Source organism: Pseudorca crassidens, chromosome 5 (genome assembly GCF_039906515.1).
Source record: "Pseudorca crassidens isolate mPseCra1 chromosome 5, mPseCra1.hap1, whole genome shotgun sequence".
In the NCBI taxonomy this organism is placed as follows: Eukaryota; Metazoa; Chordata; class Mammalia; order Artiodactyla; family Delphinidae; genus Pseudorca; species Pseudorca crassidens.
In genome coordinates, this window is record NC_090300.1 from 38,463,997 (window position 1) to 38,475,986 (window position 11,990).

At 38.4% G+C, this 11,990-nt stretch overlaps 1 protein-coding gene across 4 annotated transcripts in view; it reads left to right on the plus strand.

Moving 5' to 3' along the window:
* ACAD11 (acyl-CoA dehydrogenase family member 11) overlaps positions 1–9,920 on the plus strand; it is an 88,614-nt gene extending 78,694 nt beyond the window's left edge. Inside the window, exons 18-21 of one of the 4 annotated variants that reach the window (XM_067737794.1) lie at positions 1,409–1,438; positions 6,640–6,756; positions 7,652–7,761; positions 8,668–9,920. In XM_067737794.1, coding sequence (XP_067593895.1) covers positions 1,409–1,438; positions 6,640–6,756; positions 7,652–7,761; positions 8,668–8,782 — 372 coding nt within the window. In that variant the 3' untranslated portion in view covers positions 8,783–9,920. Of the gene's footprint in view, positions 1–1,408; positions 1,439–6,639; positions 6,757–7,651; positions 7,762–8,667 lie in introns of those variants that run through there. The other 3 variants (XM_067737795.1, XR_010943517.1, XM_067737796.1) reach the window with 3 other exon arrangements.
* The last annotated feature ends 2,070 nt before the right edge of the window (positions 9,921–11,990 follow it).

The following is an 11,990-nucleotide window of genomic DNA, read 5'->3' on the forward strand; positions in this document are numbered from 1 at the left end:
TTGCTGGGTCATGTGGTAGTTGCATGTTTAGTTTTTTAAGAAACCACCAAACTGTCTTCCAGAATGACTATGCCATTTTTCCTTCTCACCAGCTGTGTATGAGTGATCCAGTTTCTTAGTAGAACATTATGTATAATGTTGGCTGCAGATTTTTGGAGATGTTCTTTGTTAAGTTGAATTACCCTCTATACCTAGTTTTCTGAGAGTTTTTATCATGAATGAATGTTGAATTTTGTCAAATGATTTTTCTGCATTAATTTGTATGACCATGTGATTTTTTTTCAGTTTGTTAATATGATGGAGTACATTGATCGATTTTCAATACTAAACTACCTTTGCATCCTTAGAATAAACCCTACTTTGTCATTATGTATAATTCTTTTTATTTTTTTTTAAAGTTTTATTTATTTTTAAAATTTACTATTTATTTATTTATTTTGGCTGCGCCAGGTCTTAGTTGTGGCATGCGTGATCTTTAGTTGCAGCATGTGGACTCTCTTAGTTGTGGCATGTGGGTTCTTAGTTGAAGCATGCAGACTTCTTAGTTGTGGCATGAGAACTCTTAGTTGCTGCATGCATGCATGCGGGATCTAGTTCCCCGACCAGGGATTGATCATGGGCCCCCTGCAATGGGAGCACAGAGTCTAACCCACTGGCCCACCAGGGAAGTCCCGAGAGTTATGTTTTACTTGGTGGAAATTTTTAGGACTTCAAGCCTGAGAGACAGCATCTCAAGTAACCCTGAGAGAACTGTTCCTAGGAGGGAGCCAGGATATATAGGAGTTTTGCAACAAAGGGCAGGTAGTCTGAACATCAAAAGATTATTGTTAATTAAAGAAAACCAGATTGTCTAGATTTATGTTAATTCTTCTTTAGACATTTGGTAGAGTTCTCCAATGAAACCATTTGGGCCTGGAGATTTGGTCTGGGGGTAGTTTTTAATTTACAGTTCAGTTTCCTTAATAGTTATAGGGTTATTCACATTATCTATTTTATATTGAATGAATTGTGGTAGTTTGTATTTTTTGAGGAAGTGATCCATTTTGTCTAAGCTGTCAATTTTATGTGTTTAGAGTTGTTCATAATATTCTCCTGTTATCCTATTGATGTCTGCAGGGTCTTCAGTGATACCCTGTTACATTACTGAAATTAGTTATTTGTACCTTCCTTTTCCTTTGTTTGTCTTGTTAGAGGTCTGTCAATTTTACTGGTCTTTTCAAAGAATATATATTAATTATTAATATATAAAATTATACAATATAATAATTGATATGACTTAACATTAACAAGATCTTTGTTTCATTGATTTTCTCTTTTTTTTGTTTTGTTTTCAATTTTATTGATTTCTGCTATTTATCATATCTTTTCTTTTGCTTTCTTCAGACTTATTTTGCTCTTTTTTTCCTAGGTTCTTGGTGCGGTAGCAAGGAGTATTGATGTGAGACATTTCCTCTTTTCTAATCTATGTGTTTAGTGCTGTAAATTTTCCTCTCAACACTGCTTTACCTGTATTCCACAAATTTTTATGTATTGTATTTTCATATTAATCCCATCAGTGTATTTTTCAATTTTCCTTGAGATTCTCTTTTTAAAATTTTTTAATTAATTAATTTGTTTATTTTAATGCTATTCTTTAAAAAAAAATTTTTGGTCTGTTTTCTCTCTGTGGTTCAGATTGGGCAATTGCTATTGTCCTGTCTTCCAGTTCATTGATTTGTCCCTTTGTTCCCTCCATTCTGCTGTTGAGCCCATCCACTGAGCTTTTTATTTAAATGGTTATATTTTTCAGTTACAAAATATCCATTTTTTTCTTCTTTATTTCTTCTTAGTAATTTCATTACTAAGACTTAAGTTCCTTTGCTGAGGCTTTCTGTTTTCTCATTAGTTTCAGTTGTGTTTCTATTTACTGATTGAAGCATTTTTATCATAGTTGCTTTAAAATCTTTGTCAGGAGTTATAACATTTCTGTTATCTCAGAGTTGTCATCATCATAAATTTTGAGACTTCCTGGGTTTTGGCATGACAAATGATTTTTTTGTTAAACCTAGACATTTTCATATTATGTTATGAGATTCTGGATCTTATTTAAACTTTCTATTTTAGCTGGGTTTCTCTGACACTGCTCTGTTAGAGGAAGGGGTTGCACCTCATTACTGCCAGGCAGAGGTAGGTAGAAGTACAGCTTCCCACTCAGCCTCAACTGATAGCTGAGGAAAGGGGTGCATTCTCATCACTGAGTGGTCCCCAATGACATCATAGAGGGGAGGGAACTTGTTCCTGGTGTTGCTCCTTACTTGACACTCTCTGTCTGATACCACCCTGGCAAGGGTGTTGAGGTACCTCATCTCAGCACTCACAAGGGTGGAAGTCTGTGCTGGCATGAGTAGGAGTGGGGCCAGTGCTTTTTTTTTTTTAGTATTGGCTTGGGTAGAGTGGTTATTCTCTAAGTTTTCTGTCTTTCTAGCTGCCCCTTCCCAATCCTTCAGCTAAAGACAGTATTTGTTGAGGCTGTTCTTCGTTTGATTTTTGTCTGTGCTCCTTGGTATTTCCAGGTTGCTGGCTTCTTCAGCTCCAAGTCTGGGATATATGAGACAAAGAGGAAACGGAGGGAACTTACTACCATGTTGTTCTTCTGTTCCCAAAGTCCCTGGCCAGTCTGGCTTCTTCTCTCTACCTTTCAGAGTCTTCTTGTGTTTGTTCTATGGATGATACCCAAGATTTTAGTTGTACTTTGCAGGAGGAATAGGGAAACATACATCTATTCCATCTTCCTGGAAATAGAAGTCTTTGGAAATACCAATTTCATAATTTGTGCAAGTATTCTATAAACCACAATGTGGAGTTCTCTGGGAAAACCTGAACTGGAGAATAGGGACTGGTGCTGAAGCTGAGGTAGAATCTGCTCCACTCTAGATCTGGGGCTTAGGAAACACACACTCAGGCATGTATACAGAGCACATAAATTTAGCAACTTAGATGAAATGGATCAATTCCTCAAAAGCCACAAAATACCAAAACTCACTGAATGTGAAATAGATAACCTGAATGGTTCTACAACTATTAAAGAAGCTGAATACACAGTTTAAAATATCCTGAGAAAAGAAATCTTCAGGCCCAAATGGTTTCACTGGTAAATTCTGCTAAACAGTTAAAGAAGAAATAACACAAATTCTACACAATCTCTTCCAGAAAAACGAAGAGGAGGAAGCACGTGCCAACTCATTTATGAGACCAGAATTACACTAATCCAAAACCAGACAAGAACAAACTACAGACCAGTATAGATGCAAAAACCTAGCAAATATAATCCAGCAATATGTAAAAAGGACAACCAAGTGAGGTTTATCCCAGGAATGCAAGGCTGATTCATATTCGAATATCAATCATTAAGAAAATTAATCATTGTAATGTGCCATATTAACAGCCTAGAAAAGAAAAACCACATGATCATATCGATTGATAGAAAAAGGCACTTGACAAAATTCAGCATCTATTCATGATAAAACTCTCAGCATACTAGAGATAGAAAGGAATTTATTTAACCTGAAACAGAGCATCTAAAAATTCTACAGCCAACATCATACTTAATAATGAAAGACTGAATGTTTTCATTCCCGAGATTGGGAACAAAGCAAGGATGTTTACTCTCACCACTGCTCTTTTTTTTTTTTTAACACTTTTAAAATGTTTATTTATTTATTTATTTATTTTTAGCTGTGTTGGGTCTTCATTGCTGCATGCAGGCTTTCTCTAGTTGGGGCGAGCAGGGGCTACTCTTCATTGCAGTGCACGGACTTCTCATTGCGGTGGCTTCTCTTGTTGTGGAGCATGGGCTCTAGGTGCGCAAGCTTCAGTAGTTGTGGCACATGGGCTCCGTAGTTGTGGCTCACAGGCTCTAGAGCATAAGCTCAGTAGTTTTGGCACACAGGCTTAGTTGCTCAGCGTCATGTGGGATCTTCCCAGACCAGGGCTCGAACACATGTCCCCTGCATTGGCAGGTGGATTCTTAACCACTGTGCCACCAGGGAAGTCCCATCACCACTGCTCTTTATCATCATAGAGGAAGTCTTAGCCATTGTGGTGAGACAAGAAAAAGAAATAAAGTGCATAGTTGGGGGAAAAAATAAATAAAGCTGCCCCTCTTTGTAAACATGATTGTGTAGAAAATCCTTAGAAATCTACCAAACAAATCAAAACAATCCTCCTAGAACTAATAATAAGTGACTTTAGCAAAGTCATAGGATTGAATCAACACATAAAATTAATTTTATTTCTGTATACTAGCAGTGAACAATCGGAAGCTGAAATTTTTTAAATACCATTTACAATAGACTAAGAAAGGAAATAGGTACAAATCTAACCAAACATGTATAGAATCTAGATGCTAAAAATTATAAAAGTGTAAAAGAAACCAAAAGGAGCCTAAATAAATACAGAGAAATACTGTGTTCATGGATTGGAAGGCTAACATAGTAAAGATGTCAGCTATTCTCAAATTGATCTATAGATTTAATGTAATTCCAATCAGAATCCCAGCAGAACATTTTTGTAGATATAAGCAAGTTGATCCTAGAATTTATATGGAAATACAGAGAAACTAAAATAATAAAACAGTTTGAAAAAGAAGAGTAAAGTTGGAGGAATCACAGTATCTGATTGAAGACTTACCATAAGCTACGACAATCAAGACAGTGTGGTATAAGGAGAGACACATAGGTCTTTGGAACAGAATAGCAGGTCTAGAAATAGACTCATAAAAACATGGGTCAATTGACTTTTTTATATAGGTGAAAATATCACGAAGATAAAAGTCTCCTGACCTGGTATTAGGCAAAATGTTCTTAGACATGCACCAAAAACATGACACATAAGGGAAAAATTGACAAATTGTACTTCATTAAAATTGAACACTTTGGCACTATGAAAGTCACTATTAAGAGAATGAAAAAAGCTATGGACTGGGAGAAAGTATTTGCAAATTGCCTATCTAACAAATGACTGAATAATGAACTCTAAGCCCAGCTCTCTAAGCCCACTTTAAAAATGGGCAAATGACTTGAACAGACTTGCCACCAAACAGAATTTATAAATGGCAAATAAACACATCAAGCGGTGACCAATATCATCAGCAATTAGGGAAATGCAAATTAAAACCACCATGAGATATCTCACATTGTTAAAATGGCTAAAATTTTAAAATACTGATGATAGCAAGTGCTGATGGTTTGAAGAGTAACTGGAACTCATATACTGCTGGTGGGAATGCAAAATGGTACAGTCACTCTGGAAAACTGACGGCTTCTTACAAGTATTTACCACATGACCTAACAATTCCACTCCTGGTATTTGCTTTAAAAAAATAAAAAGGTATGTTCACACAGAAACCCATATACAGATATTTACAGAAGTTCTGTTAATAATTCACCAAAAACTGGAAACAACCCAACTGTCCTTCAACAGGTGAATGGAAAAACAAATCGTGTTACATCCCTACAATGGAATACTACTCAGTGATAAAGAGGAATGGACAGTTGATACACAGAACAATTCGGATGAAATTCAAAGGAATTATGCTGAGTGAAGGAAGCCGGTCTCTAAAGAATACATGCTAAATGATTCCATTTATATGACATTCTGGAAAAGGCAACAGTATAATAACTGAGAACCATTCAGTGGTTGCTAGAGGGCAGAAGTAGTGTTAAAAAGGGGCAGCATGAGGGAGTTTTTTTGGGGAGATGAAACTGTTCTGTATCTTGATTGTGGTTATACCAGTATACACGTGTTAAAATTCATAGAACTGTTCACCAAAGAAAAAGTTCATGTTTACTAAATAAATAATAGTAATAACACAACAAAGGATGCTGGACCATTCTAACACTGAAATTATCTTAGGAATTATCTAGATTGTCTATAAGCAGGTCCACCACCTTACATTTAACAAAGTGTCAATGGTAGTGTGCAGTTAGCATTCAGAAGGGCCAGTAAGGAGTGTCTTGGCAATAAGAAAATTGCTCAGTTAGACCATCTTAACTTTAGACACCAGGATATCCAAAATAAATTATTTTTCTTAGCAAATAAAGTTTTTTCTAAAATCCACCAATGTTACCTGCAGCATTCCATGGGTATGTGGCTGGCTGGTTATTTCAAACAAATTAACTCTTCCATTTAAAAATATATAGAGGACTTCCTCGGTGGTGCAGTGGTTAAGAATCTGCCTGCCAATGCAGGGAACATGGGTTCGAGCCCTGGTCCGGGAAGATCCCACATGTCGTGGAGCAACTAATCCCATGCGCCACAACTACTGAGCCTGCGTGCCACAACTACTGAAGCCCGCATGCCTAGAGCCTGTGCTCTGCAACAAGAGAGGCCACCACAATGAGAAGCCCACACACCACAACGAAGAGTAGCCCCCACTCACCGCAACTAGAGAAAGCCCGCATGCAGCAATTAAGACCCAACGCAGCCAAAGATTAAATAAATATATTTATTTAAAATATATAATTAAAATATATAGAGTAAGGCTTGAGAACAGTCCTTGGCGTAGAGGATGTTTTCACCAAACTACCAGTCTGTGTTACATGTGGACCTCAGACACCAGCTTATCTCCTCCTTCTTCTGCTGCCCTTTGCTCCCCTGCAGGAGGTGGTGGCTCACTGGATCGCTGAAAGCCGCATTGCCATTGAGGAGATCCGCTTGTTGACCTTGAAAGCTGCCCATAGCATTGATACTCTGGGCAGCTCTGGTGCTAAGAAGGAGGTGAGGCCCCTTGGACCACCATCTGCCAAGCCTTCTCCAAGAAGTTTGTCCCACTCTTTGGGCATTCCAGGTTTCATGGTGCCTTGAGGGCACTCAGAATATCAGAAGCTTCCATGTGATTTTGGTTTAAAAATTATAAATGTATAATTTATACATTTATACAATCACCCTTGCTAGTTTTCCTTTCACTGGGCTGCTTTAGGGAATGATTTTCAGGATGCAGAATATCTTCAGCTTTCTTGAGATGCAGCAAGAGAAGGCAGAGAAGGTAGGGAAATACCAAACTTCATACTGACTTGGAATTGTACCCGGTATGTTACTTTCTGCTAACCTCTTGACTTGGGCAAAGTATGTGACCTGTCTGCCTATGGCCTAGGGTTCTAGCGAAGACTGACCAAGTTGATACAGAATGCAGAGCACTGTGCTGCCACATAGAAATGTTTCATAGAAGACACCTCTCGTCCCCTGCCTTCTTATGTTTCTGGCTTATTTGGAATAAGAACATGATCGTTTAATTATAAAAGCAATGAAATTGCCAAGGGAAAACTGATTATCGAAGACTTTTTAACCCTTTATGATCCCTAAGGTGATGAATGTCACTTATCAGTTGCCTGAAATCCTTTTAGAAACAAGACAATACAAGTAATAAATAAGTTAATAAAATGTGATTTGGAAGAGATATCTCTTTCCAGAAGGTCTGTGTTGACTGAAATATGTCCGTTAGCTGCATTAGTGGATCTTTGTTGGCTTTCATCAAAGATTGTGTTTCAGTGGTGTGTGTATGTGGGAAAGTTCCCTTGTTTCTTTTCACAAAGAAAATACAGATTATATCAAATTCTATCACATTGTGTATTGTCTAAGAAAGGAACATTCTTTTTATATCTTGTTTATGTAGATTGCAATGATTAAAGTGGCCGCTCCTCGGGCCGTCTGCAAAATTATTGACCAGGCCATCCAAGTGTGTGGAGGTGCCGGCGTTTCCCATGAATACCCTCTGGCTAACATGTGAGTAGATGTCATTTAATCACCATCTACATTTGATGGGCTTGGAGTTAAAAAAATCTACAGATGGCTTGATACTAACTGTTTATGAAGAAAATAAAAATAGCTAACTTACTTTAAAGCATAATTGAAGGCTAACTGAGGCAATATAGGTATTTTACTATAGAGCTCAGTACCAATAAATAGTTTTATGATTACAATTGTCATTTCACTCATTCATGTTCACTTTTACACTGAGAAGATGCACTGAGGGTTCCTGAGCTGTAAATAACTCATGGGGGTTCACCCTGGAACAGGAAGGAGAGGAGGGGAGCAGAGCAAGGCTTAGGTATGCACTTAGGACACTTTACCACCCACACCCAGAGGCCGTGGCCAGACTGCGGCAGTGCATGCCAGCCACCACCTCATGTCCACATGTGCTTTCTGGGATCAAGAAGGAATACTCTCCACTGCCCATCACCACTGGGCATGGTGCCACCTTCTCTCTCACACTGGAGATAAGAGTCTGGTGCCCCATCAGTTTCCCCCATCAATTTTTAATAAGAAAGAACTAAATATATAGTACTATATATTTATAGTATATAAATGTTATATATTCTTCATGGCCTGTGGATTACCTAAGATATCTCCTAGTTCTAGCAAATACTAGTACCTACAGCAAACCAAGACTGAGATTAAGCCCACTGCACTGTGCCATTTAAGATTCCACTCCCAAGGTGAGGACTTGAAAATGGCATTTCACAAGCCCTTGGGCTGACTTTCCTTGATTTTCCCTGTGCAATTTTTCTTATCACTGCCTTGGCGAGATTTCAAACACTAATAATCTTGGCTTAGAATCAGTGACTGATGTTAAAGCAACAGGTTCCTCTTTGCTAAGTCCTGCCATCCCTGCTCTTTGTGTTTTTGCAGGTATGCCCTAACGCGAACTTTGCGCTTAGCAGATGGGCCCGATGAAGTTCACCTCTCGGCAGTTGCAAAAATGGAGCTGTGGGACCAAGCCAGAAGCCTGAGGGCCAAGGTGTAGAATTCATCGGCTCCAGCATTTGTATCTCATTCAGCTTTTGCAGCAGTTTAAGCACAGGATTAATTACTCACTTTGGTAAAGTTTTGAGCATCTGTTTTAATCAATGGGTTTTGTCATTTCAAGGGTCACACTTAAAATTTTATAATTTCAAGGGTTTCAGTGAAAAAGAAATTTCATAGCTGTTGTCATTCAGTCTAACACCTAAGTGTATAGCATTTATTTTTTAAACGCTTCTCTTGTAAAGAAATCATGAAATAAATTGGAGAACTAAAGCATAGCGTAAAAATATTTTCACTTCTTTACTTTCAGGAATTGTTCCACTTAAATAAATATTCAAGGAATATTTAATCACTACTTTGTAAAAAATATTGTGGGATCCCCTTTTTAACATTGGTTTTAGGGGCTGGTTTAACACTTTGTGGTAATGTTTGCACTGGAGAAGGATGGATGACTGATTGGGTCATTTTAGAGTTTGTATTGCTATAAGCCTCTTCATAATTCAACAGGAAGCATTTATACATAAAATCTGATTGTTACTAGAAGACATGGCATCTTATGAGAAAATATAATTAAGAAAAATTTTAATTATGTATAAAATGTTGATGCTAACAGTGGATAGTTTAACCTACAAGAAAGTTATGCAGTTTTGAGAGGAGATTAAAGACAGTGTTCTCTGAACACCATTCTGTTAATAGCAACACCCTAAGCCAACATCCTTGGGGCACTTTAAGTCAGTGCTGCCAAGGACTGCAGCCCAGGCCATGTTGTAAGTCTTGAGCACCTGAACTGTGGTCAGCATAACTGAGGAACTGAATTTTTGATTTTTTTAAATTTTAATTAATCCAAATATAGATTCTCAACTCAGTTACTGGAAAACTTTTAAGTATGCTTGGAATAACTTGGGTATGTGAATTGTCTTTTGCAAATGTAAATTGTATGAAATCTAAATACAGAGCAAGTATTTTGAATGAAAATTTAACATCCAAATTAAGAAAGTATACAATATATACCAGATTTTGAAGACTCAGTATGAAAAAAAAATTAAATGTCTCATTAATACTTTTCTAATATTGATTACATGCTGAAATGGTAATATTTTGGATATATTGAGTTAAATAAAATATATTATTTAAATTAATTTTACCTGTTTCTTGTTACATTTTTAGTTTGTGGAATTGGAATAGTTACTGGCAAATTTTTTTTTTTTTTTTTTTTTTTTTTTTTTTGCGGTATGCAGGCCTCTCACTGTTGTGGCCTCCCCCATTGCGGAGCACAGGCTCCGGAGGCACAGGCTCAGTGGCCATGGCTCACAGGCCCAGCCGCTCCACGGCATGTGGGATCCTCCCGGACCGGGGCTCGAACCCGCGTCCCCTGAATCGGCAGGCGGACTCTCAACCACTGCGCCACCAGGAAAGCCTGGCAATTTTTTTTTAATTTTCAAATGAAAGTATTTTGAGTTTGGAAAGCTTTAAAACTGTTTTATTAGAAAGCATACACATCACATGAATCTATTGATGCGTAGAGATTATTTCAATCATTATTTAAATGTCATCTTGGAGTGGGGTTGGGCCAGACATTTACAAAGCCCATGTCATGTGGGCTTTGTAAACATTTGCCTTTGAGCCTTAACCTCGCTGCACCTTGTATTTCTTTTTGTACGTTGGGATTAACTTTTAAACCTAGAAGACCCATATCTACTGAGGGCTTGTGTGGGAATCACTGAAGCCATATAGAAGCACTTTGATACTTGTGAACCACAATAAAGTACTTTATAAGGCATCCTTATTTAAAGTGGATAAAATCTTATAACCCAAGCTGGTCAACCTTATTACTAGTTTTAAAAGCTGTGACTTAGGAGAAATCAGGATTGTTTCTGAACAATTAGAATTAAAAGTTATATCTGGTAGTTGTAATTTTGTGATAATTTTTTCCTCTTTGAGAAAAACTGGCTGTGTTGGTGGTTGATTCATTTCAGTTGATCTGTTTTTATCTATGTCTGTCACATCCACAGCCATCCCCCCAATGTGATCCATATTCACCTCTCTCACCTACCTTTAATTTATTCAGATAAAATCATGTTAAAAAAGAGTAGTAAAAGTTGTTGAAACGGAAAATTCCAGTCTCCAAAGGATAAAGTAAGATCAAGGGAACTATGCCTCAGTCACAGTGAGTGAATGACTGTAAACATGGGAGTGGCAGGGCCATTTCTGGGGTCTCCTCAGGTTGTCACTGCGGCTCACTCTGAGCAGTCCACCCAGGACAATCAGCCCGGTTTTGCCAGGAATTTGAACCCACACAGCTGTAAAATGAGAAGTAGCCCTTCAGGGTGACCCCACGCGGGAAGGCAGGAAGAAGGGGAGAGCTCACCAGTCAGGGCTTTACCCAAGATTTGCAGTGTGGGCAGCAGCAGGAGAGGAGGGGCTGTGGCTGCCCGACAGGAAGTCACCATAAAGCTCTACACATAAGCAGTCACAGAAGGTGTAGCAGTGCTTATCCAAGGGAGCAGCCAGTTAAGGATCTCTGGGAGTTGACGTTCTAACCTTTTAAGAACACACAAGAGAAATTTCAGCTGATCACGGAAGAGCTGATTTCCTCATCAACCTGTTTACAAGGCTTCCCCCAGGTCCATGTCACTCCAGCTCTTCCCACAACTCTGATCTACTTACATGTTATAGGCATGTGTGCATTTTGTCGAAGAAAATTAAAGTGGGTGACAGCAGCAAAGACCAATAGTAGCATGTAGGTGATTCAATAGATAGGCTGCACAAGGCTTGCAGACAAATACATCTTCCATTTTTCTTGAATTAAGCTACAACAGTTGCTGGGAAATTCAGAACAAGGCACTTCTCACCCAGGCTTCTGAAGGATTTAAATTAGTAAAGTTCTTAAATAAAGGATATTATAAAAATGAAATGTATTTAAGAAAATGACTGCTATGAACAAATGCTTGATTTCAGTCAAGCCAGGTAGCCTCAGCCAGACCTCTCTTTTTCCCAGGCGCCTGATGAACCCTCCCCAACAAGCAGAGTGGAAGGGGTGCAGGCCAAGCAGTGGGCCTCCTGTTAGCACTTGGGACCAATGTTTGTCTGTTGCACCTATTTCCCCACTCTCCCTTTGCCTGGATTACTGTGGTAGTCTTCTAACTGGGCTTCAAATCTGTTCTCATAGCAGCCAGACTGACCCTCTCAAAATGCTGCAGTGGCTTTCC